The sequence below is a fragment of the Hemitrygon akajei genome, chromosome 1, assembly GCF_048418815.1.
Source record: "Hemitrygon akajei chromosome 1, sHemAka1.3, whole genome shotgun sequence".
In the NCBI taxonomy this organism is placed as follows: Eukaryota; Metazoa; Chordata; class Chondrichthyes; order Myliobatiformes; family Dasyatidae; genus Hemitrygon; species Hemitrygon akajei.
The window spans coordinates 81,060,079-81,088,074 of NC_133124.1; the positions used below are offsets into that span (position 1 = coordinate 81,060,079).

Sequence of the window (27,996 nt, forward strand, 5' to 3'; positions counted from 1 at the left end):
GGCTCTATCAGCCCACCACTGTTCACCTTGTCCCAGTCCACAATCAGCCCTCCCACTCTCCTTTTTATACGGGGCATCTCACATTTCCACTCTCCGTCCGGATGCAGGATTTCAACCTGAAACATTGGTAATTCCATTTCCCCAACAGATGCTACTTGACCTACTGCATGCCTCCAGCAGATTGTTGCAGGCCTGTCTTCCCATATATTCCTCCTCCTCCCATTCCTTTCATTTTCAAATCAGTAAATGACAGGATCAACCTTTCATCCCCACTCAGTCAGGCAGACCGTGATGCCCATTTGCACGAAGACTCAGGGACAACAGCTACCAGTGAAAGCTGACATCATTCAGGTGGCCTCCCCACAGCCTACAGAGTGAGCTATTGTCTACACCCAACTTTCAATGGCAATGTTTATATCAGATGTTTCTCAGCTCAATGCTTTCTTCTTCGCCTGAGGTTTGAGCCTAAGGAGAAAGAAGGGACGAGTGATATGGATAAGCTCCAGCAGGTTCAATTTCAACAGTTAAGAGAAGTTTTGATAAGTCTATGGATGGGAGGGGTTCGGAGAGCTATGGTCCACATTCAGGTCAATGGGAATGGGCAGAATTATAGTTCAGCATGGATTAGATGTGCTGAAGGGCCTGTATCATAGTGTTCTATGACTCTATGATATTCCTACTGTTGTGGCTAGTGAGGATACAAAGATCATCGCAAGTGTGCAGCCATCTCCTTCCTCGCTTCTGTAGCAACCTGGGGTATATCTTTATGCTTCTTTATCCTGATGTTTTTCAGGTTTCCAGAATTTGATAATGTCGACATGTTTCTGCATATTAGCTTGTTCTACACTGTGCTCACGTTCATCAATGGCCCTCTCACTGGTGAATACTGAAGCTAAGGATTCATTAAGGACCTCTCCTACCTCGTCCAACTGCAGGTATATGTTCCCTCGCTGATCGCTGTTTGATCTTACCTTCACTCTGGTCATCTTCCTATTCTTCAAGAATAAGGAGAATGACCAGGGGTTTTCCTTAATCCTATTCACCAAGGCCATCTCATGCCCCCTTCCAGCTCTCCAAAGTCTCTTAAGCAAGCACCCAATGGCCTACTTCTGCTCCTATATCTTATGGTCTTACAAGCTCATTCCTGGCTACTTTATAGCTCTCAAAATCCCTATCTGATCCATGCTTCCAGAACCATAGCTGCGCTTCTTTCTTACATTTCACTAGATGTTCACATTTCTCATCAACCATGATCCTTCACCTTACCAACCTTTCCCTGTCTCAAAGGGACAAACCTATCCGGAACCCCATGCGAGCTCCCTGAATAACCTTCACATTTCCATTGTGCATTCCCTTGAGTACGTCTGTTCCCAAACTGCTCCCAAGTTCCTTCCTTATAGCATTGCCATTCACCCTTCACCAATTAAATACTTTTGCATGCAGTCTGCTCCTAGCCCTGTCCAAGGCTATGGTAATGATCACGGAGTTGTGGCCTCTGTCTCCAAAATGCTCACCCACTGAGACATCTGTCACCTGACCAGGTTCATTGCTAGTACTATGTGCACAATGGACTCTCCTCTAGTCAGGCTATCCTCATGTTGTATCAGGAAGTCTTCCTGGACACACGTAACAAATTCTGCCCCATCTAAACCTTTTACACTAAGGAAGCGTAATAAGGAAGTTGAAGTCACCCATACAACAACCCGGTTATTTTTACATCTCTCTAAATCCTGCTGCTTGATCTGTTCCTCAGTATCTTTGTTGCTGGGGGCGATAGAATATGCCCATAGAGTGATTGCTCCATTCCTTATTCTGACTTCTAGCCCCATTACTGATTCAATAGTTGGCCTTCACTTTCTGCAGCTGTTACATTATACTGTGCCACTCCCCAACCACTTTTGCCTCTCTACCTGGCCCTTTTAAAACATCTAAACCCTGGAACGTCCCACAACCATTCCTGCACTGGTGACAGCCAAGCCTCTGTAATAGCCACAATATCGTAATTCCATTAAATCCGCTTTGTTTTAGGAAGGACCGCTGTTTTTTTTTGGTTTCAATTGGCTTCTTTCTTGTAAAAAATGTATATGAAATGTTTAATTGTTTTTCTTGAGAATGTTGGTTATCTGACGCTATGTGCAAGCAAGTTTTTCACAGCACCTGTGCATATGTGAATCTTGCATATCCAACAGTAAACACAACTTTGACCTTTGACTAAACATGTAAGTTTGCCAGTTTCCTTTCATTGTAACATTGACTACACCTCACATCTGTCTGTAAAGTGCTTTGGAGCAAAAAAATACCACATAAAGTATGCTTTTTATTCCATCCTTATAGATTTGAGGATTGGAACCAGTGGGTAGATCTTGAACAAGCGGTCATGGCTGTAAGATAGGTAGACAGTCATTTAAAGCTGAGATATATATGAACTTTTCCTTTCAGAAAGTAGTAATTGTCTGGAATTGCCTGTCCCGGAAAGTTGACAAGGTTGGATCACCAGATATGTTTAACTTTGTGAAAAATTAACAAATTGAAGTTTATGTGGAACTGGCACATTAGAGTAAATTAAGGCCTAGGGTAGATTAGCCAATGGTCATATTTGAATGGTAGGACAGGCTTGAAGGGCCAAGTAGCCTACTCCTACTGTTGTTTTTGTGTGCTGGAAGCCGATTGAAAACTGTCCTCACCCTTACTTTTGCAGAACTCATTAATTGGGAGGAATCTTAGAGGAGTAGCAACACAGAGACGGAGAAAATTCCTCCTCGTCTTCATTCAATTGGGGGTTGCCATAGGGTAGTGGTTGTGTCACTAGCCTGAAGGCACACACTCAGTGATTCAGGAACAGCTTCTTCCCCTCTGCTATCCGATTCCTAAATGGATATTGATCCCGTGAGCACTACTTCACTTTCAAAATATACATTATTTCTGTTTTTGCACGATTTCTAATCTATTCAATATACATATACTGTAATTGATTTACTTATTTATTTTTACTTTATTTCCTTCTATATTCTGTATTGCATTGAACTGCTGCTGCTAAATTAACAAACTTCACAACACATGCTGGTGATAATAAACCTGATTCTGAATTCTATATCTCTCTATTATTACATGAGTAGCAGTCCAGGTACTTCTTAACTGTCTTGCCTCTGCTATCTCCTCTGGCAGCTCATTCCCAATACCAGCTCTATATTTTTATGAAAGATTTACGACTCAGATCTCCAAATAAATCTTTTCCTTATGCCCTTCTGTTTAGGCACCCCTACCATGCACTGGTTATCGACCCTATCTGTGCACCACACAATTTTAATAGACCTCTATCTTATCACCTCTCAGCATCCTTTGCACCAGGGAAAATTGATCCACAGACTTAGTTTCAAAAGCCTTTACAACTCATATTCTCATCGATATGTTTACTTGCACAATATGTCTTTGGCACATTGTGGTTTGTCACTCTTTGTTTATATATAGTTCTCTGTAAAATTTTGTTGCTGTAAATGCCTGCAAGAAAATGAATCTCAAAGTAGTATATGGTAACATACTGTATACGTACTTTGATAATAAATTTACTTTGAACTTTGAAATAGATCTATACTTTCCACTCTCTCCTGGTTACTCAAGACCTTCAGGGCTTTGCCTTAGAGTAGCATAGCATAACGATATTACAGTGCCAGCAATTCAGATTCGATTCCCACCACCATCTGTATGCAGTTTGTGCATTCTCCCTGTGACTGTGTGGATTTTCTCCCTGTGCTCCAGTTTCCTCCCACATTCCAAAGATATACAGATTAGCCACATGGGTGTAAACGAGTGGCATGCAGTTTTGATGGGCCAGAAGGGCCCGTATCTCCAAATAAAATGACTTCCAATCCGGGTAACAACCTTGTGAACCCTTTCTGCACCTACTGTAGTTTAATCATGTCCTTCCTCTTGTGTGGTGACCAGATCTGCACACAGTGCTCCAAGTGCAGCCTACCCAATATTTTGTAACATAGTTCCCAGATCTTATGCTCAGTGCCTCTGGCAATGAGGGAAATTATGCCATTTACCATTCACAATACTTTGTCTACTCGAGCTCCTATTTTCATGACACTAGATACTTCTTCCCCAAGCTCCCTCTGTTCAATAACGCTCATGGACTGATTTATAAAGAGAGGTTGAGCAGGCTAGACTTTATTCAATGGAGCCAAAGAAAGGGGTGATCCTGTAAGGATGTATGAAGTCACGAGTGGCATGGCTAGGATGAATGCCTGCAATCTTTTTACCAGCATTGGCATATCAAGGACTGAAAGGCATTGATTTAAGATGAGAGGTGAGAGATTTAAGAGGAACCTGAGGAGAAACCTTTTCATTCAGAGGGTGATTTGCATATGAAATGAACTACAAGAGGAAGCAGTTGAAGCAGGTACACTAAAAATGTTAAGACACTTGGTCAAATACTGAAGATTCAAAGGGATATGGGCCAAATGCAGGCATAGAGGACTAGCTCAGATGGGCATTTTGGTTGGCCTGGACCAGTTAAACTGAAGGCCCATTTCACTTAATTTCTGGAAATATCTGAATGGAAAGGCCTGGAAATGTTCAGTGGAAATTCATTTTGTTGATTTTTTTCCCCCCTGTTCATAGCCTGTGGACCTAACTAACAATTCTAGCACTGATCATACATCCTTTACACCCCCTGAGGCAAGGTCTAGACTGCTCCATTGTTCCTTAAGATTGTGCTTGTTTTATGTCTCAATACTACTTTCCTGAAAGATCCCAACAACCAATGTTGAAGTGCAAACCAGACAAAAATCCTGTTTACCATTAGTTTTCTTGAGGAGGACTTTAGAATTGTATCAGCAACTCACAAAGTTATGTACCAAATACTCAGGTGTCAAAGGTTCACCCGCAGGAATTGCTGAACACGTTCAGAAACTGGGACAAGAGAGTTGACCAAGAGGTGTTTTTTTATGAGCTTTCTGATGGAAGCAGGTTTAATATTCAATCAGAAACTCAACAGTTACTTAAAAATGAAGAGCTGATAAGGGCAAGATGGACCACACAACCTCATCCATGCTTTGAGAGTTCTATGGAGACACGAGAGACTTCAAAAAGCATCTGTGGAGGTGAAGGAATAGTCAATGTTTTGTGTCGAATCGCAGCATCAGGACAGAATTTAAGGTTCTATCCAATTCTACCCATTCTTAAAGTAGACATTTGCAGGTAATCCAATTCCAGTTGTTGAACTTTTCCACCCAAAGGGAAAAGCTAGGTGTGTGGAAATATTAAAGATAAAGACATGGGAAAAACCTAATGGAACGGTATAAATTGAAATGAAGGCACACTGATGAACTAGGTACATAAACTATATTCATTTACATTCTTTTATTGAAAACTATACAGGTATGACCAATTGTAATGACACTTTTTAATATCCTATTACAAAACCCATTTTTTATTATTCATATATATACAAATGGAAGCAAATCTACTGAACCATGGAATAATGATTGTCTACAAAACTGCACCAGAATTTTCTTCCCACAGATTATGACATACGATGAAGTTTCCAATTTTGACATTTAGAAACAATTTTTATTATTCTTCTTTTTGTTGGCCAAGCAGCCCACCAAGCATATCAGCCCAGTAAAAAACAATTCCTTGTAATTCTTAAGTGTCTAATGGAGATGAAAAATGTTCTGTTAATTTACTATAATTAAATTCCTTCATGCTTTATTTCATCCATACATTCAGGAGTTGAAGGGGGAAAGAAAAGCATTTATTCCCATAGAAATTTACAGCATAGAAGGAGGCTTTTCATCCCCTCTCGCCTCTTCTAGCCAAGGAAAGAATTATCCCACCAAACCCCATGCCTACAATGTCCCAGTGTCAAGGCTGGAATATGTAAGAGAAGGGTTTGAATCATTAATATAAATAGATCAATGCCTAACAAATCAAAAAGATAAACTCTCCTGTACAAATCAGAAGAGATAATGTTTGCAACCCAGCACTGTGGCTATCCAACACTTTCATATTGAGAAATTTCAAACACTGCTCATGAATTGGTTGCTTTGAATGGTTTCCATGGGAATTCAAATGATGCAGTTACCACCTAAAAAGAGGCAAAGCAAGACTCTTAAAAAATGGTTCCCTGTTACTTTTTCTTGTTTCTCCGACACTGTCCTGCAACTGACAAGAATACAAAATCAGTGCTGTTGTTTAGCCAGTGTGATTAAGAGTTTGCACTGTCCTTCGGACTGCCGTACATGTCCGCCAGCTTTTTGAACCGGGGTCCCCAGTCAGTGAGGTAATCATAGTTCTGGTCTGATGCTGAACTAATGGACTCTAAGGAGCTCAGTGACTCTGCCACCGAGCCATTCCCCTCAAAAGCATAGGTCTGTAGTGAGTCATAAGGAGGGGCGCTGGGGTCAGTGTCTGCACTCTTCATCCTCTCCCAGATAAACTCCCCAAAGATGATGTTCTCGGGGGACATCTTGTGGGGTGGCTTTGAGAACAGTTGGATCTCTGGCGTCACGTCTCGTCGGGTTTTCACATCCTGAATGAAGTTGAGGTTCCTCAGAGCTGCCATGTCGAAAGCCTCAGTGTCCTCCTCACCCCCGCCTTCATCATCGTAGCGGACGATATTCTCTCTGATGTCTTTCTCCTCATCGAATACCAACGACTCCTTCTTACGTCGGCGGAGAGTCACAATAAACAGAACGAGGACTGTGGGACAAAAGTGAAAATAAGTCACATTGTGCTGCATCAGGAGGCCAGTTCACCCTTTGAAACTATACCTTCTCCCCCCCATGGATTCTGTCTACATTTCTCGCTCAGAAAAGCAGACAGCACAATCAATGACCCCACCCACACAGACATTCTTTCTTCTCCTCCTCCCATCTAGCAGAAGTTATAAAAGCCTGAAAGCATCTACCACAAGGACAACTTCTACTATAAGTCTATTGAATGGTTCCCTAGTGTGATTAGATGGATTTGACCTCACAATTTGCCTTACAATCTTGCACCTTTTTGTCTATCTACACTGCATTTTCTCTGCCTGACGAAGGGACTTGGTCTGAAACATTGACTATGTTTTTTTCCACAGATGCTGCCTGGCCTGCTGAATTCCTCCAGCATTTTATGTGTGCTGCTTGCATTCTAGCATCTGCAGATTTTCTCTTGTCTGCACTTTCTCTGTAGCTGTTGCACTTTATTTTGCATTCTGTTATTATTTTACCATGTACTACCTCAATGCTCTGTACAATGATTTCATCTGTGCAAACAGTATGGAAAACAAGATTTTCATTGTACTTCAGCAAATGTGACACTAATAAACCATTTCCAATTCTAATTGAAGATGGGGTCTCATAGACATTGACATTCAGAGTTATTCAGCACAGAAGCAGTGCCATTGGCCCAATTTATCCATGATAAACAAGATGCCTAACTATATTAACCCCATTTGTCTGTGTTTGACACATATCCCACTAAACTTGCCTATCCCTGTTCAAATGTCTTTTAGACTTTACAATTGTACCTGCCTCTATCACTTTGTCTGAAAACATGTTCCACATATCTACCACAACTTTTGTGAAAAATTTATCCATCAGATCCCCTTTCATTTTTTCCCCTCCTACCTTAAAACTGCACCCTCTACTCTATCCATGCCTCTCTTAATTTTATAGACCTCTACAGGTCACCTTTTGGCCTTTTCACTTTAGGGAAAATAATTCAGGTCTATCTAATCTCTCATTATAACTCAAGCTCTCCAATCCCTGCAACATCCACATGGACATCTTCTGCACCCTCTCTATAGAACAAAGAGCAGGTAACATTGAAAAGCAGAGAAATACAGCACAGGAACATCAAAGTAAAAATTATCAATGTACATGTACAAATGTATGTACGCATGCATACAGTATGTACATACGTATGTTGTCATACCCACCCCCTCCGGTCTTCTCCTATCATTTCGTATTTCCTCCTCCCCCCCACTACTTTCAAATCTCTTACTATCTTTCCTTTCGGTTAGTCCTGACGAATGGTCTCGGCCCGAAACATCGACAGCGCTTCTCCCTATAGATGCTGCCTAGCCTGCTGTGTTCCACCAGCATTTTGTGTTTGTTGTTGTTTGAATTTCCAGCATCTGCAGATTTCCTCATGTTTGATCTAAGAGTTAACCTCTGTCATATTTACCTCCCCACCATAATTCTAGACTCCTAACAATCCCAATGGAAAAAAAAAATCCTGTGCATCACATTTGAAATTATCCTTTCACCTTAAATGCATTTCACCTTACCTTAATCATATTTTACCTCTTGACCAAGAGAACTACACATTGTACTCCAAATCAAAGCTTTGTGCACCTGTAAAGAGATGCAAGATTGCACCTTCGCTGAGAAATCAATTATAATGGACATGCCTTGAGTTAAAGTCACCAAATTTTGTTTTTTTTATCAGAATTTTTGCCAAATAATAACATCACAGCTTGTTTGATCTTTGGTTTCACTTACATGGCTGATCCCTATAACACAGTACAGCACAGAAACAGGTCCTGTGGCCCATTTAGTCCATGCTGAACCATTTACACTGTCTATTTCCATTGATCTATATTGGGATCACCACATCCCTCCATACCTGTACCATCTAGGTACCTATGCAAACTTCTCTTATAAGTTGAAATCAAGCTCACATACACCACTTGTGCTGGCACTTTGTTCCACACTCTCATAACCCTCTGACTGAAGAAGTTTCACCTCATGTTCCTCTTAAACTTGTCACCTTTCACCCTTAACCAATGACTTCTAGTTGTTGTCCCACCGAAACTCCATGGAAAAAGCCTGCCTACATTTGCCCTATCTATACCCCTCATAATTTTATATACCTCTATCAAATCTCCCCTCAGTCTTCTATGTTCCAAGGAATATCGTCCTAACCTATACAATCTTTCCTTATAACTCAGGTCCTCCAGTCCTGGCAACATCCTTGTAAATTTTCTCTGTATACTTTCAACCTTATTTGCAACTTTCCTATTGATAGGTGACCAAAACTGCACAAAATACTCCAAATTAGGACCCATCAATGTCTTACACAACTTCACAAAACATCCCATCTCATGTGCTCAGTACTTAGATTTATGAAGACCAATATACCACATGCTTTCCTTACGACCCTATCGACCTATGACACCACTTTTGATGAATTATGGACCTGTATTACCAGATCCTTTTGTTCTATAGCACTCCTCAGTGTCCTAACGTTCACGGTGTAGGACTTACCCTAGTTAGTTCTACTGAAGTGCAACTCATTGCACTTGTATGCATTAAATGCCACTTGCCATTTTTTCAGCCCTTTTTTCAGCTCGTCCAAACTCCCACTACAAGCTCTAATAGCTCTAATAGTCTTCCTCACTGTCCACTACACCTCCATAAATTTGCTGATCTAGTTAACCATATTATCATCCATATCATTGATATAGATGACAAACAGCAATGGACCCAGCATCGGTCCCTGTGGTACACCACTAGTCACAGACCTCTAGGCAAAGAGGCCACCATTTACTACAAATCTCTGGCTTCTCCCACAAAGTCAATGTCTAATCCAATTTACTACCGCATTTAAATACAGAGCGACTGAACCTTCTTGATCAGCCTTGCATGCAGGCCTTTTTCAAATGCCTTATTAAGTTCTACTGCCTTGCCTTTATCAATTTTCCTAGTAACTTCTTCAAAAAAGACATGACCTACCACACACACACAAAGCCATACTGACTATCCCTAATCAGTCACTGTCTACCTAAACACTCATATATCTGGTCCTTTGAATACCTTCCAATAACCTTCCCACTACTGATGTCAGACTTACCAGCCAGTATTTCCTGAAATCTACCTCAATACACTCAGTGGCTCATCTTGAGGGTTTCAGATTGACAGCATCTAGTTCCAGATCCCTTTCCTTAACAAAAATGAACCTTATCAAATATGACTTCAGAAAGGGTGGGGCAGTGCACACGCTCCTTTCTACATCAATGATGATGAGGTTGAGATGATTGAGAGCTTCAAGTTCCTAGGTGTAAGCATCATGACTAGCCTGTATTAGTCCAACCACGTTGATATCATGCTCAAGAAAATCACCAATGTCTCTACTCACTGGAGAATAAAGAAATTCAGCAAGCCCCTGTCGACCCTTACCAATTTTTATTGATGACCATGGGAAGCATCCACACATATCTGAAAAAAGCTGCAGAGTTGTGGATATACTGAGCACATCACAGAAACTAGTCTCCCTTCTCTGCTTTCTGTTGGTATTTCTCACTGCCTCAGTAAATCAGCCTGCATAATCGAAGGATCTACCCTCCCTGGGCATTCTCTCTTCTCCCCTCTCTCATTGGGCAGAAGATACAAAAGCCTGAAAACACATACCATCAGGCTTAAGGATATTTCCTATCCCACTGTTATCAGAAACTTGATTGGACCTCTTATAAGGCAAGATGGAATTTTAGCCTCAGAATCTACCTCGTAAATCTTGCACTTTATCGTTTTCCTGCACTGCACTTTTTCCTGTGGCTTTTACACTTTATTCTGTACTGTTATTATTTCACCTTGTTCTATCTCAATACACTGTGCAATTTGATCTCTATGAACAGACGAGCTTTTTACTGCATCTTGGTACATGTGACAATAATAAACCAACACCAATACCAATCTTAGTTCCAAAATGGCCAACTGGTTTGCTTCTCCGGCAGTAAATTCATCACCTCTATCTCATCTCATCTCATCTCATCTGGAATCACAGTTCAGAGGTTCCAAATGGAAACTGGATATGCTTAGACATTGAGTGATTCTCTGTTAAAAGCACAACTGTAATTACCTTTCCACAACCAGTCTTTACTCCTCGCTGTGTAATGTGGAGGCATATAATTCACACACTTAGCATTCACAGGGCAGCACTAATGTAATCACATCTTGCCTCAGTAATTCATGGCCAGAAATCTGCCTCAGAGTGTAACAGAAATGGGAAAGGGATGTGAAGAACAGGAGCACCAACCTGTCTTAGTTGATCCCTGGCTGAGAAATTGATCATTATGAATGAGCTTTATGTAAAACTCATCATAAGTTGTCCACACACAGCCTTCTTCACCATTCAATAAATCCATGGTCAGTCTGATCTTTATTATTGGTTCTGCTTTTCTGTCAGATGCTCATAATCCTTGCTGCCCCTAATTTCCATCCATATATAATTCAATATGTTTTGACTTTTTTTTAATGGCTCTGCTTCCACAGTTCTCTGGGGTAAAGAATCCCAAACGTTAATGATCCTCTGAGGGGAGACATGCCTTTCCTGGGGACTCCCTTATTCTGAGGCTATCCATCCCCTTAACCCAGTTCTAAATTCCCTTGTGTTTGGGACAGACCTGTGGAGGGAAATATTTGCTGTTTCAGTTTGAGACTGTTCCTCTGGACTGAAAGAGTTGAGTGAAGACTACCAGTATAGAGAGCTGAGAGGCAGGGTGAAGCAAGAACTGGCAGGTGTGATGTGTGTCCAGGAGAGGAGGGGTGAAAGGCAGGAGTCATTATTTCCCTCCCCACCAATCATCTCCTCTTCATCAGTATCTACCAATCCTTGCCAGCTCTTGTTAACCCCTCTTTTCCTCACCTCTTTATACTAGTTATCTTTCCTCTATTCTTTCAGTCCGGATGAAGGGCCTCAACCCAAAATGTCACCTGTCCATTTCTCTCCACAGTTGCTGCCCGACCTGCTGAGTTCCTCCATAATTTTTAATGTTGCTCCAGATTCCAGCATCTGCAGTCTCTTATGCCCCCTTATCTTTGTGTCAATAATTACCCTGTAATTCCTTCATTATAAAATATTTCACACTATTAATGAAAATCCATGGAGAATAATAAATGGAATTAACAGAGGATTAGAATAAACAGGTGGATGATGTCTGGCACAGACTCACTGGACTAATGGAATTGTTTCTGAGCTGTATCTCTCAATGACTTCCACCTACTCTGTGAAACATTTCAAACTCAAGAGAGTAAAGACCCAACTATTCCTCTTAAGGAAATGCTTTATTCCAGGAATTAATCAAGCTAATCTTCTCTGCACTTTTCTAGAACAAGCTTGTCCTTCAAGGATGTTCCCAGCAATCTGATTTTCTAAACAGTGGAGCAGCAGAAATAACAGCACACACAGTGCCAATTAAAAACTGCTGGCTGTGTCTTGCCCACTTCAAGTTGCTGGATGTCTACTAATAATGATAAATGCCATTAAAGTCAGCATTAATTATCCAGCAAGTGCTGCCAGTACTGACTGAGCTGGGACTTCATCTAACTTACAGTCTCTCCACAGACAAATGCTCTCACTCCAGATGCTTGCAGGACAGTGACACACCAATTGAGCTATTTATCTACCTGTATAATTTATGGTTCATGTATGTTTTGATCCGAAATGTATCACTAGTCCTATGTGCCTGTGATGCTGCTGCAAGTACTTCCTTATAGCTTCAACACTATTTCCTGCATGCAATAAACACAAAATGCTAGAGGAACTCAACAAATCCTAATGAAGGGTCTTAGCCTGAAATGCCAACTGTTCTTTCCCCTTCATAGATGCTGCCTTACTTGTTGAGTTCCTCCAGTATTTGTGTGTGTTACTCAAGATTTCCAGATTCTGCAGAATCACTTGTGTTTACTATATTCTGCATTCCGCTTTTCCTTGTAGTACCTCAAAGTATTTACATATGGCATGATCTGATTGGATGGCATGCAGACGAAAAGCTTTTCATCGTATCTCACAACACATGACAATAATAAAACCAATTCCATTACTGATAGATCCACTTACCCAGCAGAGTCAGCACACAAGCCAAGATAGCAATGAGAGCTCCGGTGCTGAGGCCAGCAGGAAGGGCAAAGGCCTCAGCATTGCATGAGTGGGCCACGCCTTCATCGTCGCAACTGCAAACTCGCACGGTAAGAGTGTTGGTGCTGCTCAGTGCTGGAACACCGTTGTCCACAATCACAATGGGCAGGAAATAGACAGCCTGCTCATGTCGGCTGAAGTCAGCTCTCTTCGTTAAGATTACGGCGGTGTTATCTACAGGTTATTGTCAATGGAGAACAATTGTTATTGACACAGCTCAACACAACATGGAAACCAGCCTCCCCTCTATGGACTCTGTCTATACTTCTCACTGCCTCAGTACAAAGCCAGCACACTCAAAGACCTCACACCTCGATCGTACTCCTTTCCCTCCTCTCCTACCTTGCAGAAGATGCAAAAGCATGAAAGCATGAATCAACAAGTTCAAGAGCTGCTTCCACCACACTGCGTATAAGATTAGTAATTAGTTCCCTAATACGATAAATTGAATGGTTGACCTTCACAATCTACTTCGTTAAGAACTTGCTCTTTATTATTCACCTGCTTTCTCTACAGCTGTTACACTTTATCCTTTTTTACCCTCTTCTACCTCAATGCAGTATGTAATGATTTAATCCATATGATCAGTATGCAAGACAAGATTATCACTGTACCTTTGTTCATTTGACTATAATAAACCAATGCCAATTCCAATTTGAAATTTCAGTTCCAAATATAGCTGTACAGAATTTCACAGGGCAGAGAAAAAAAAGCACCCAAAACATTTGATCATATTCAGAGCTGGAGTGATCAGACAGGACACACTGAAACCTTTACAACCAGTAAGGTGCTTCAGAAATGTAGTCAATCCCTAAGTAAAGATCCAAGAACTTCAGAAGCTAAGAGCAAGAGTAGGTCACCAGACCTACCAGATCATTGTTAGAGCATAAAACCATAAGACATAGGAGCAGAATTAGCCAATACTGCCCATCGAGCCTGCTTCACCATTCCTTCATGGCTGATCCTGGATCCCACTCAACCTCTTACTTGATCCCACTCAAGCCTTCTCGCCATATCCTTTGATGCCCTGACCAATCAGGAAACAATCAACTTCCACCTTAGATATACCCACAGACTTGGCCTCCACTGCAGTCTGTGGCAGAGCATTCCACAGATTCACTACCCTCTGGCTGAATAATCCTTCTTACCTCTGTTCTAAAAGGTCGCCCCTCTATTTTGAGTATGTGCCCTCTAGTTCTGGATACCCCCAGCGCAGGAAACATCCTCTCCACATCATCCCTATCTAGTCCTGACAGACTAAGTTGACAGACCACAATCTCAACTTATCTTCAATGTCAGTTCCCCATAACCTTCAATCCTCCTATCATTCAAAATTTTTTCTACCTTACCTTTAAATACATCTTATAAACTAGCTTCAATAACTCTCTTGGGTGATGTTTCTGAAGGCTTTCCACTCTCTGCGAGAATAAATCTTTGAATGCCTCAGTTTTAAATGATCAGTGCCTTATTCTGAAACTATGTCCCCTTGACTGAAACTGCCTCACTAGTAAAAACATCTCATCTACTCTGCCATGGTCCTTTGGATCTTGTCTTTTTCATGAACAACAACCTATCATTTTTCTGAACTTCAAAGAATAAAGACCCAACCTATTTAAGCTCTCTGAATATGTTGAATCTATGTTCTTCATTTAAAAGAGAGGTCATCTTATTGACATTAGTCAAGCAGCATAGGCAGACTCTTGTCCCTGACTGCTCCATGCCCCAACCAACCTAGTCCCATTTCGACAATATCTCTCTTTTCTTGTCCATGTACTGTACCTGTCCATTGTTTATTATATATTGATAGTGTATCAACCTCAACCACTTCCTCTGGTAGCTGATCCCACATAGATACCAGCCTTTGTACAAAATAGCTGTCCCTTATGTTCCTCTTAAATGTTTTCCCCTTTTACCTTCAACTTACACCCCAACTCTGGGAAAAACCATGTGAATTCACCTTATCTATGTCCCTCATGATTTTAGACATCTCTCTGTATGATTACTTCTCAGTCTCCAACTTTACAAGGAATAAAGTCCTAGTCTGCTTAACCTCTCCCTATAACTTAGACCCTTGCATCCTGGCAACATCCTTGTAAATCTTTTCTGCACTCTTTCCAGTTTTACAACATTGTTCCTCTACTAGGGCGACTGAAACTTAACATTATACTCCAAGTGCAGCCTCACCAGCATCATGTACAACAACTAACATAAACTCTATTTATGTTCCAATTGAAATTCCTCTCACTCGGCTGTGCTGCATTTGAGGAGGCCATTCAGCCTGTCAAGCCTCATCCTGTCGGCTTTCTCATGAAATGAGCTTCTTAAATGTACCTCTGTTCATCATCTCAATCTCTACCTACGGCACGGAGCTTCACCTTCCACCCAGCCTCTGGAGAAGGAATTCGTGACTGATGCTCCTATTGGATGTTTCAGTGAATTCACCAATGGAGTTTTAGACAATAAGAAATGCAAAAGTTTTTTTTTCTGCACTTCAAAACTAATTCAATCGCTACAAGGGTTTTATGATAACATATCTACTACTAAACACTCATAAAGAACTCAGAGCTGTGTTTTCTATTTTTATTTGTTCCAGATTCAGGCATCTGCAGTGGCTTCTGTAGGCAACAAATGCTTGGCTGAAGAGCCACCCAATGCCACGCTGGACCTCGTGGGATTGGGTTGTGTAACATGGAACAAATAGGCCATCATGGAATTGCCGAATGGTCTAAAGAAAGAAGTGTGCCTGATCTTGTGATGTCACTGTTTCGGAATCCACTTTAAAAATAGTGAGTGTTTTTCTTTTGGAGATTCAAGCTGAGTATGTAGCCAAAGACAACAAGTCAATAAAGAGGCAGTTTGGGCTCAAATGGTGGAGTGATGTGTGTACAGTTAATCAATGATACAAGCCTGATGTTCAGTTTGGTCAAGGAGCAACACTTTAATCTCCAGCCCCAAACAAGTATATCAAGGTGAGATTGAGGCAATCTATTTGACCTGCCTGGATGTCACCAACTGCTTTCAAAACTTCAACACCTTAACTTTAACTCACAGTGTGTTCAAAAGTAAGGATGTGAAAAGCATTACATAAATGCATCTCTTCCCTTGTTTCTAATGGATACCTATTATGTGTCAGTCTCTGTCAGTAAGGTGTATCTTTGCTTAACATTCTAACTCATATCTCAGTGTCACAATACAATGAACTGCTAAATATGATATATTCAACTGTTAACCACTTCCTTTTTCTTTCAGCTGTATTCATTTTAAATGGACACCATAAAATTTGTCTTTGCACTCCCATTCTCAATCCTGCCTTCCTCAGTAGCTCTGCATGCCCTTGAGTACAACACTGCTTAATTATGAGGAGCACCCGTCATCATCCATCATTTCATGACACAAGGACGTGTTGTTCAGTGACACGGGTCTCCAGCATCTTCACTCTTTGATTGATCAGTCCCACAATGAACAACATGTTTGCACCAAAAAGCCATTAACAAAGCAAAAAAAAAACATTTTTGTCCTGCTGTCATATCAGAATGTAAAATGCATGACATTAGAAAGAGGTCACTCTCTTTTGGAGGCTTTTCAACCTGATTTAGAGAATCATTTTCAGAGTTACCAGGAAATAAAATACCTTTTCATTCTTCCAGTCAGCCTAACTTTTCGGTTTAGTTCAAAAGGGTCACCTTCAGTCAATTTCTTATCACACCATAACTTAGCAACTATATAAGAACAGCAATAAAAAAAAGTCTGTACCTATGATATTGTATCTTCCTCTGACTAAGAGAGATAAAGAAAGATCTGCATTTATATGGCACCTCATACTTCCCTTTCTGGTCATTCGAGACACAGAAGTATTTTTGAAGTGGTTTTCCCCTTTTATTGCAGTAAGGGGAAATAACTCAACAAATTTGTTCACAACAAACTCTAACAGATCACAATATAATATTATGTGTCTTACTAATGGAGTCAGGAAGTCATATAGCATGGAAATGGCTCCTTCGACTCAACTCATTCATGCCAACCGAGATGCCTACCTAAGCTAGTCCCACTTGCCACGTTTGGGCCATATCACTCTAAACTTTTCCTACCATGTACCCGACTAGTTCATATTGATTGGCTGGGTCCACTTTCTTTGAAAAGAAGGCTGCAAAGAGATCTGATGGAATTATATACAAAGATGTCAGGACACAGTGGGGATAGTGAGAGGCTTCTTCCATTGGTGGAGAGTCACAGTTAGAAAATATAGGTGGAGAGAATTAAGAGTATTACAAGAGGACACTTCTTTTATGTAGTGTTGGGATGGAATCTAGAATCCACTACCCGCAGATGTGATGGAGAAAGGTTACATTGTGGTTTTAAAGAGGTAATTGGACATATACACTCAGAGACCTCTATATTAGGTACAGGAGTGTAACTAGTAAAGTGGCCAGAGGAGTTGAACCTGGTCGGGTCTTCTACTGTTGTAGCCCATACACTTCAAAGTTTAACATATTGTGCATTCAGAGAAGCTTTTCTGCACACCACTGTTGTACTGCATGGTTACTTTAGTTGCTGTCACTTTTACATAGAAAAAACATAGAAAATCTACAGCACAATACAGGCCCTTCGGCCCACAAAGTTGTGCCAAACATGTCCTTACCTTAGAAATTACCTAGGGTTACTCATAGCTCTCTATTTTTCTGAGCTCCATGTACCTGTCCAAAAGTCTCTTAAAAGACCCTATCGTATCCACCTGCACTACCGTTGCCAGCAGCCCATTCCAAGCACTCACCACTCTTTGCATATAAAACTTACCCCTGGCATTTCCTCTGTGCCTGCTCCCGAGCACCTTAAACTTGTGTCCTCTTGTGGCAACCATTTCAGCCCTGGGAAAAAGCCTCTGACTATCCGCACAATCAATGCCTCTCATCATGTTATACACCTCTATCAGGTCATCTGCATCCTCCGTCACTCCAAGGAGAAAAGGCTGAGTACACTCAACCTGTTTTCATAAGGCATGCTCCTCAATCCAGGCAATATCCTTGTAAATCTCCTCTGCACCCTTTCTATGGCTTCCACATCCTTCCTGTAGTGAGGCGACCAGAACTGAGCACAGTACTCCAAGTGGGGTCTGACCAGGGTCCTATATAGCTGCAACATTACCTCTTGGCTCATTAATTCAATTCCACGATTAATGAAAGCCAATACACCATATGCATTTTTAACTACAGAGTCAACCTGCGCAGCTGCTTTGAGTGTCCTATGGACTCAGACCCCATAATCCCTCGAATCCTCCACACTGCCAAGAGTCATACCATTAATACCATATTCTTTTCTGACTTTTCTGACATCTTGAACCAGTCTGGCCACTTTTGACCTCTCTTGTTTATAAGGTGTATTTGTCCATTGAACTGCCACTCACTGGTTGTCTTTCTTTAATTTTTCGCACAATTCTCTGTAAATTCTAGTGACTGTTGTGAATAAAAATCCCAGGAGATCAGCATAGAACCATAGAACATTACAGCACAGAAACAGGCCTTTTGACCCTTCTTGGCTGTGCTGAACCATTTTTCTGCCTAGTCCCACTGACCTCCACCCAGCCCATATCCCTCCATACACCTCTCATCCATGTACCAGTCCAAGCTTTTCTTAAATGTTAAAAGAGAGCCCGCAGTTACCACTTCATCTGACAGCTCATTCCACACTCCCACCTCTCTCTGTGTGAAGAAACCCCCCCCCCAATGTTCCCTTTAAACTTTTCCCCCTTCACCCTTAACCCATGCCCTCTGTTTTTTTCTCCCCTAACCTCAGTGGAAAAAGCCTGCTTGCATTCACTCTATCTATACCCATCATAATTTTATATACCTCTATCAAATCTCCCCTCATTCTTCTACACTCCAGGGAATAAAGTCCTAACCTATTCAACCTTTCTCTGTAACTCAGTTTCTCAAGTCCCGGCAACATCCTCGTAAACCTTCTCTGCACTCTTTCAACCTTACTAATATCCTTCCTGTAATTCAGTGACCAAAACTGCACACAATACTCCAAATTTGACCTCACCAATGCCTTATACAACCTCACCATAACATTCCAACTCTTATACTCAATACTTTGATTTATAAAGGCCAATGTACTAAAAGCTCTCTTTACTACCCTATCTACCTGTGGTGCCACCTTCAGGGAATTTTGTATCTGTATTCCTAGATCCCTCAGTTCTACCGCACTCCTCAGTGCCCTACCATTTACCTTGTGTGTTCTACCTTGGTTTTTTCCAAAGTGCAATACCTCACACTTGTCTGTATTAAACTCCATCTGCCATTTTTCAGCCCATTTTTCCAGCTGCTCCAGATTCCGCAGCAAGCTTTGAAAACTTTCCTCACTGTCCACTACACCTCCAACCTTTGTATCATCAGAAAATTTCCTGATCCAATTTACTACATTATCATCCAGATCATTGATATAGATGACAAATAACAATGGACCCAGCACTGATCCCTGTGGCAGTTTCTGAGATAGTCAAACCACCCTGTCTGGCAGCAACAATTAGAGTCATTTCTTCCCTATTCTGATGTTTGGTCTGAATAGCAACTGAAACACTTGACCAGGTCTGCATTGAGTTCCTGCCACATGGTTGGCTTATTAGATACTTGACAAGCAGGTGTACAGGTGTACCTATTGAAGTGGCCACTCAGTGTATATGCTGCTTAAACCTACCTCAGCAATGGAACACCATGGACTGCCTCTTCCTCTATTATAGACTTGTCCCTGATTGTGTTTTTTTTAACTTATGGCTTGTTTCTTCACTATCTAGTATAATTCACATATAATTTATATTCAGTGTGTTTTCTGAATCAACATGCCTGTAATGCTGCTGCTAGAAATTATTTTAATTATACATGCACCTCACTCTGCTTGTGCTTTGACAATAAACTTGCTTTGACTTGATTTGACACCTGTACCTAATCACTGCATTGTTATAATAGCTGCTGACATTCCCTCCACAAACTCCCTCTACAATCTCTCATTACGACGCACCTTAAAGCCTACCCCTTTGGACCAACATTTTGCCAACTGTCTTGATATCTCCTTGCATGATAAAAGAGCACAGTGAAATGGGGAAAAGGCTGGGAGCTGGATGCAACAAGTGATTCACTCTGCAAAAGAGCCAGCATGGACACAATGGGCTGAATGGCATCCTTCTGGGCTATAATCACTCTGTGATTTTACGCTTGAGGAATACATACTAAGATGGTTTCCTTGCTCTGGAAAATTGAGCCAAAGGATCATTGTCACATCATCCAGGACAATTCCTTTTAAAAAATGCCAGCGCCTCTGACAATATGACACTCCCTCAGAATTCAGCTTGAACTTACTGCTCAAGTCCTGGGCTTCTGGGTCAGTGACAGGAGTTCTACCAAATTCAAGTCAGGGAGCAGAAATTGTAGAAAGAGACCACCTTTCTTTGGCATTTGCAATAATTAAGACAGCAACATTTTTGGCCCGACAGCTAATCAATATATAAATTACAATGGAGACCAATTACTCCGTCGTTAATATACAGCAGACAGGGTGGTTTTTAACCAAAATTCAGTGGTAAACATATTAGAGAAAGGTCATAAACCATGAAATACACAGGCATTAATCTAGCAGTATATAAATAAATACCTCTGTTATCTTGCACCGTGAAGTTAAGGTTACTACCAGCCCCAGGAGCAAGGGAGAAATAAAAGTGATGTCCACTGGGTGGTTTATCCCTGTCCACAGCACTGATCTTCTGTATTACCTGTAATTGCAGTAAAAGATCAGAATTGATTTTGGACTTGAAGCCTGGCTGAAGCAATTCGACATACCAGGTCAAATTCAGAAGGTCAAGATATCCTCGTTAGACAAATGTACATTTCCAAACACTTGTGAAGAGCCATGAATATCGTAAGATAAAGATGTTGTCAAGCATAGAATGAGGAAACAATCAGTCATCCTTTCTTCACACAATACCTACTGAGTCTTGTAATTTACTAAATACATTTCAATGGTTGAGAAATACATTTCTGACCATCTTCCATCGAATCCTCACTCCTTCAAAGGGTCCACTGCCATTCACTGCTTTCTTTGTTGCAGTGACATCAACTATAATCATACAGTGGCTCGTTATTGACAATACACTACCTTAATATTATACAGAATATGGAATTGATGGCATGGTGCCATTAATAGAAGACTTCAGGAAAGCTCTATCCCACTGTTATAAGCCTAGTGACCAATCACCTGATACAGATGATTCTTGGCTTCACAATCTATTTCATCACAGCCTTGCACCTTATTGTCTGCCTGCACTGCATTTTCTCAATATCTCTAACATTTTATACAGCTCTCTGTTATTGTTTAACTTGTATTACCTCAGTGTGCTGTTGTAATGAAATAATCTGTATGGATGGTCTGCAAAACAGGTTTTCACCATGCCTCGGTAGGTGTGACAATAATAAACCAACAGATCCTTAATCCTTAAGAGCGTCTTACAATTTTACAGTGCCAGGATCTTTGCCAGAAACTGCAGGTTGCATTTATATAGTCCTCTAAATTAGTGAAATGTCCAATCAACAAAAAGAGTTGGTGAGTGTGTCAATTAAAAACTTGAACAAAGATAGACACGGTTGTTCATTATGAGAGTTATTACCAGGAACTTGAAGTACTGTAGACTCATAGAGACAGTATTAAAGGATAGATTTAGAAAATCACAGCACAGGAATTGAGCATACTGAGCATCAAGCACCCATTTCCTACCCTGACCCACTTTATTCTCACCAAAATCCCATCACCATCTAACCCCTCCCCACCAGACTCTACCACTCATTAACATACTAGGGGCAATTTACAGTTGCTTATTAACTTACCAACCCAGATCTTTTAGAATGTGTGAGGAAACCTGGGCACCCTGAGAAAGCACATATGGTCATAGGTGGAACAGGCAAACTTCACACAGGCAGTAGCAGGGTTGGGGTAGGAGCTGAGTCTCTACCAGCTGGTAAAACTGAATGGTTGTGGGATAAGAACAGTAAAGACCAGTGAACAGAAATAATGTGAGTGATGAACTGGGCAGAAGTAAGGAAGAGCTTGCATTTATGGAATATGTACAGCTGGAGATAAATATAAATGCCTGATGAAAATTGCCAATGCATTCAATCAGCAATGTATTATCCTTCCCAATTCTCTCAGCCTTCTTGTCACAGTACCATAGAGAGTCAAAGACTAATACATTATAGAAACAGGCCCTTTAACCCAACTCATCAATGTTAAGAAAAGTGGTAATCTAAGTTACTTCCATTTGCCTGTGTTTAGCCAATAAACTACAAAACTATTCTCATTTGCATACGTATCCAAATGACTTTTAAATGCTGTTATTTTGCCTGCCTCGGCCTGTCCCTCTGACAGCTTGTTCCATAAAGATACCACTCATTATGTGAAGTCATTGCCCCTCAGAATCTGATTAAATCTTTCTCCTCTCACCTAAGACCTATTCACTCTAATTTTTGATTCTCAACACTGGAAAAGGTCACTGTTCATTCACCTTATTTGTGTCCCTTATGATTTTATACATTCCAATAAGGTCACCTCACAGTCTCCTATGCTCCAAGGAATTAACTCCTAACCTGCCCAACCTCTCTATATACCTCAGCCCCTCATGACCTGGAGACATTATTGTAAACCTCCTTTGTACTTTTCTCAGCTTAACAGCGTTTTTCCTACAGTAAGGTGACCAAACCTGCTCACAATACTCCTGGTGCAACCTCTCCTACATCTTGTACAATTCCAACATAATATCACAACTTCAAGATTCAATACCCTGACTGTTGAAGGCCAGCCTAAAAAGGGCCTTCAGGATATCTTTGTTATGGCTTCATTCTGTTCTTCAGCACTTTTTGCCCACCCCCTGTTACCCCCTGAGATTAGGTAGCTTACCTAGCATTTCAAAGAGCATCGAGGAGCAGGTCATTTGGGTGGGTATGGGGGTGACATATTGGCCTAATCAGGTTAAGTTGATTTATTCATTTCATTCCCTTAAGAACATGTTTACCCAGAGGGTGGTTGGAATCTGGAACACATTGTCCGAGTGGGTGGTGGAGACAGGTAGTCTCACCACATACAAGCATCTAGACAAGCACGAGTCACATGACAAGCACATGACGGCACCAGACCAAATATAGATAGGCTTTGAGAGTCAGCATGGTTGGCTGAAAGGCCTGTTTCTGTGAGGGCATTAAGCCTGAAGACACATTCCACCAGGGTAAAGGACAGATTCTACCCTCTGCAATGAGGCTACTAAATGTTTCCCTAGACAATAAGATGGACGCTTGATCTCACACCTTATTGTTTACCTGCACTTCACTCTCTCTGCAGCTGTTACACTTCATTCTAATATTGTTTTGCCTTGTTCTACTCATTGCATTGTGTAATGATTTAATCTGTATGAACAGTATGTAAGACAAGCTTTTCACCATATCTTGGAACATATAATCAATAATAAACCAATACCAATTAGTGAGTCAGGTTTGTTTTGAGGGAAATTAACAGTCAATATAGTCATGGAGTTAAACACCATGGAAACAGGCCCTTGGTACAAATTGTCCATATTAACCAAGTTATCTATCCCAGTCAGCTTGCTTTTGGCACACACCCCTCTAAACTCTTTGCTGTCCATGTACCTGTCCAAGTACCTTTTTATTGTACCTGTCCAAGTACCTTTTTATTGTACCTGCCTCAACCATTTTCCTCATTCCATTTACTGATCACTTCCTGGATGGAAAAGTTGTCCCATGGGCAACTTTTAAATCTCCTTTTAAATTTAACTTTTAAATTTCCTATTAAATCTCTCTCTTTCCTCTCACCTGAAAACATCATCTCACAGTGGACTGATTATTCCTGTCCTGTGTCCTGGTCAGGAGTTTCTATGAACAACTGCTGGAAAGTTCATCATTGACACCCCTGCACAGCAATGCCAATCTTAGTCTCTGTTTTGGTCTCAACTCCAGCGTTGATCCTAAATTTGACCTTCCTCTCACTTATAGTAGATTAGTTGGAAGTAGTTTGGAACTAATTAAAATTTATTCACAGAGATGGAATGGGTATGAGTAACCCATAGATGAGTGATTTTATGAATGTACTGTTTCTACAGACAACCAAATTGACTGATGTGACAGCCCTATGCATAAGCTTATTTACTTATTCAGAAACTTTCACAGATTTACATTTGTTAGCCAGAACTATTATTTGGCGTAATCAAAAAATCTTAGCTCTCCTCAGTGAGATCAATTAGATTGTTACCATTTGGCAGACAGCTTCCATTTTGAGGTGCTGTGTTCTATTTGCATATTGGAAATCAGACCATTCATGACGAATGTGTAATTCTTGAACAAAACTAAATCACTTTTTAAACCTTGCGAGCATGACTTCTACAAATGAAAAAATAAATCTTTGTTCCAAACAGCATCCCACTAAACCCATAATTAGGAGTAGTTTATCATACGGATTTTCAGGAATAACTTATGTGCAGAAACTGGGGATGCACTTCTCGGAATTAAGAAGGTGAAATGGAGATTCCATTCACATTTTTTGTAGATCAGTGTGGCAGAGAGAGAGAGAACTCTATTCCGTGGCTGGTTTAAAAAATAGAGCCAAGTTGTTGAGGAAGTGAGAAAGCTGTCAGAGAATGGCAAGAAAACAGAATTCTCTTCCCTGAGCACCCATTGGTTCTCTCCTGAATGTTAATTTTAAATTGGTAAATTGGTAAACTAAAAAACTTTGTTATATATGCTACCTACACAGACCATTTCATTATTGAAGTAGTGCAAGGGAAAACAACAGACTGCAAAGAAATAGAGTTCACATGTGGACAACATCAGTTCGCGGGACATGTCAATCAGGGACTTGGACCATATATTTCTTTTGTTTGACTGTATGTTTGCTCGCTATCTGGAATGTGCTGTGTGTACATTGTATATTTTGTAACTTGGCCCCAGAGGAATGCTATTTTATTCTGCTGTATTCATGTGTGGTTGAATGATAATTAAAATTGAACTTAAAGTGTTACAGTTATGATGCACCATCAATAACTCACTCTGAGACGTAAGAAGCGAGATATCGGCTTTTATTGACTGGAAGAATGAACAACACTACATCCTAGGGAATGAGGCCGGGCTCAGGCCTCAATCGCCTTTATACAGGTGTCTGTGGGAGGAGCCACAGGAGCAGTCAGCAGGGGTCTGTGGGAGGAGCCACAGGAGCAGTCCAGACAGGTATATGTAGTTCACCACAAGTTACAAAGAAAGTACAATGCAGGCAAACAATAAAGTGAGAAGGCCACAGCTTTGAGATCAAGAGTCCATCTTATTGAACTGTTCAATAGAGAGAGAAGCTGTCCTTGAGCCTGGTGGTATGTGCTTTTGGGCTTTTTCACCTTCTATATTGACAGAAGAGAGAACGTCCAACCAGGGTGGGTGGGACCTTTGACTATGTTGCCTACTTTAATGAGGTAGTGACAAGTATAATAACTCTGGGATTTAGAGATTTTAAGAAATCAAAGCTTTTAAGGAACAGGGGAAAGGGTTACTTTAAGGAGTTTAGTCACACATCAGCCATAGAATGATGGAACAGGCATAATAGGTTAGGTAGACCATCTCTTGTTATCCTTCTAAGGGTTGCTGTAACCAGGCTTTTGATCTACTTTCACAGTTCACATGATGTGCATTGGAACTTTTGGATGTTCTTTCTTTTTAAGTAATTTATAAAAATCACAAAGAACAGGGATCCCATGACAGATTCCTGCATAACATTACTGCTCACCAACCCCTAGGCAGAATCTATATGCACTATCTCCCACTGCCCTCTGCTTTCTGTCGGCAAGTTATTTCTGGATCCTCACAGCCAAGTTACCCTGGATTCCCTGCCTCTTGATTTTCTGAATGAGCCTAATGGAGTACCTTATTAAATGCCTTACTAAAATCCATACACACCACATTCACTGCTCCACTTTCATCAATGTGCATTGTCACATCCTCAAGGAATTTACGGTAATCAGGTTTGCTAGGTATCATCTGCCCTTCTCAATGTCATACTGACTATTCCTAATTAGACTATGCTTCTCCAAATAGTTGCACATCTTGTTTCTCAGAATCCTCTCCAATATTTTGCCAACCACTGACAGAAGATTCACTGTTTTGTAATTCCCAGGATTATCGCTACTTCCTTTCATGAACAAAGGCATAACATTTGCCTCCTTCAAATCTATTGGTAAGGCACCCTGTGGCCAGTGAGGATGCAAAGATCATTACCAAAGATGCAGCAAGCTCTTCCCTCACCTCCCATAATAACCTGGGGCATATCCCATCCAGCTCTGGGGACTTGTCTATCATGAAGTTTTTCAACATTAGTATTGTTTCTTAGCATCGACATCTTCCAGCAGATCAACTTGTTGTATACAGTCCTCACATTCATCAAGGTCCATCTCAATGGTGAAAATTGAAGCGAAGTATTCATCAAAGACCTCCCCTATCACCTCTGACTCTTCTTTTATCCTTGATCACTCTACTATTACTCTGGTCATCCTCTTGCTCTTCATGTACATGTAGAATGCCTTGTATTTTTCCTTAATCCTGCTCACCAATGTCTTCTTATGACCCCCTCTGGCTCTCCCAAGTCCATTCTTAATCTCCTTTCTGGCTACCTTTTAACTCTCTAGAGCCCTGTCTGGTCCTTGCTTCCTAAACCTTAAGTATACTTCTGTTTTCCTCTTGACTACCTGTTTCCTTCACCCTTCTATCCTTTCCCTGCCTCAAAAGGATATACTATCCAGAACCCCATGCAAGTGCTGCCTAAACAACCTCCACGTTACTGTTGTGCATTTCCCCTGAGTACATACATTTCTAATTTTCACTCCCAAGTTCCTGCTTATTATGCCAGGAATCCATCCTGGATGCACCTAATAAGTTCCGCCCCCATCCTTGCATTTTGTACTAAGGAGGTGTCAATCAACATTAGGGAAATTGATCACTCATGATAACAACACATTTATTTTTGTGCCTTTCCAATATCTACAGCTACAGCTCAAACTCTGGTTCTCTGTAAGCGGTGGGTATTTGCAACGGCTGTTTGGTCTGGCATTTTGGTATCTCTAGGAGGGGACCGAAAGGCGTGCACCTTCTGAGTGCCGCTCCGTAGACGGCTGGTTCCTTGCCGATGTGTCGTGGGAGACTGAAACATCGGGACAGCAGGCAGTGTGAGCTGCTGTTGGAAGAAGGTCAAACACGAGTCCTGATGAAGGGTCTCAGCCCGAAACGTCGACAGTGCTTCTGCTTATAGATGCTGCTTGGCCTGCTGTGTTCCACCAGCATTTTGTGTGTGTTGTTGGAAGAAGGCCACTGTTTTTTCTTCTTTTTTTCTCATTTTCTTCCCCCCCCCCCCCCCCATGAGAGCCTGTCAGTCCTCTAGTCGGGCTCAAGGAAGTAACAGAGAAGATTGAAACATTGGACCAGCGAGTTGCTGGTCTCTTGTTTTTGTTGTTGCTGGAGTGATCTTTCTCTCTCCCTTATTGGTGACAGAGAGCCCGTCTGAGATACCAAAATGCTGGGTTGTGGACTGGAGTTTTTGATCAACTCTAGATCAAGGTTTCTTTGAGGGCTTTTGCTATTCCTTGCATGGGGGGGCAGTGCTTTTGCTGTTGCATTGGGGGGAGGGGGAACTCAATACTTTGGCAGCTGCTTGTGCATAGGTAGGGAGGGGTTTTGGGGTCTTAATGTCTGCAAAAAGTAAGAATTTCAGACTGTAGACTGTATACGTTCTCTGATATTAAATTTGATCAGCTCCTCTGACACCCTGTTGCTATTGGGGGGGGGGGGGATTTATAGAATACTCCTAATAGAGGGATTACTTCCTTCCTATTTGTAACATCCATCCACAGTGATTCAATGAATGATCCTTCATGATGTCCCCCCTTACTGCAGCTGTGAGACTGTCCTTGATTAGCAGTGCCACTCCTCCACCCCTTTTACCTCCACCCCTGACTAAACCCCAGAACGTCCAGCAGCCATTCACGCCCTTGTGACGGCAAGGTCTCTACAA

General features: G+C 41.2%; 1 protein-coding gene across 2 annotated transcripts in view; it reads right to left on the bottom strand.

Moving 5' to 3' along the window:
* Positions 1-5,340: 5,340 nt before the first annotated feature.
* The window catches only part of cdh7a (cadherin 7a), a 220,183-nt gene continuing 197,527 nt past the window's right edge, over positions 5,341-27,996 (bottom strand). For both annotated transcript variants that reach the window (XM_073046464.1, XM_073046472.1), the window contains 3 exons: positions 20,551-20,668; positions 12,829-13,080; positions 5,341-6,705 (listed from right to left, as the gene is read on the bottom strand). In XM_073046464.1, coding sequence (XP_072902565.1) covers positions 6,212-6,705; positions 12,829-13,080; positions 20,551-20,668 — 864 coding nt within the window. In that variant the 3' untranslated portion in view covers positions 5,341-6,211. The remainder of the gene's footprint in view (positions 6,706-12,828; positions 13,081-20,550; positions 20,669-27,996) is intronic.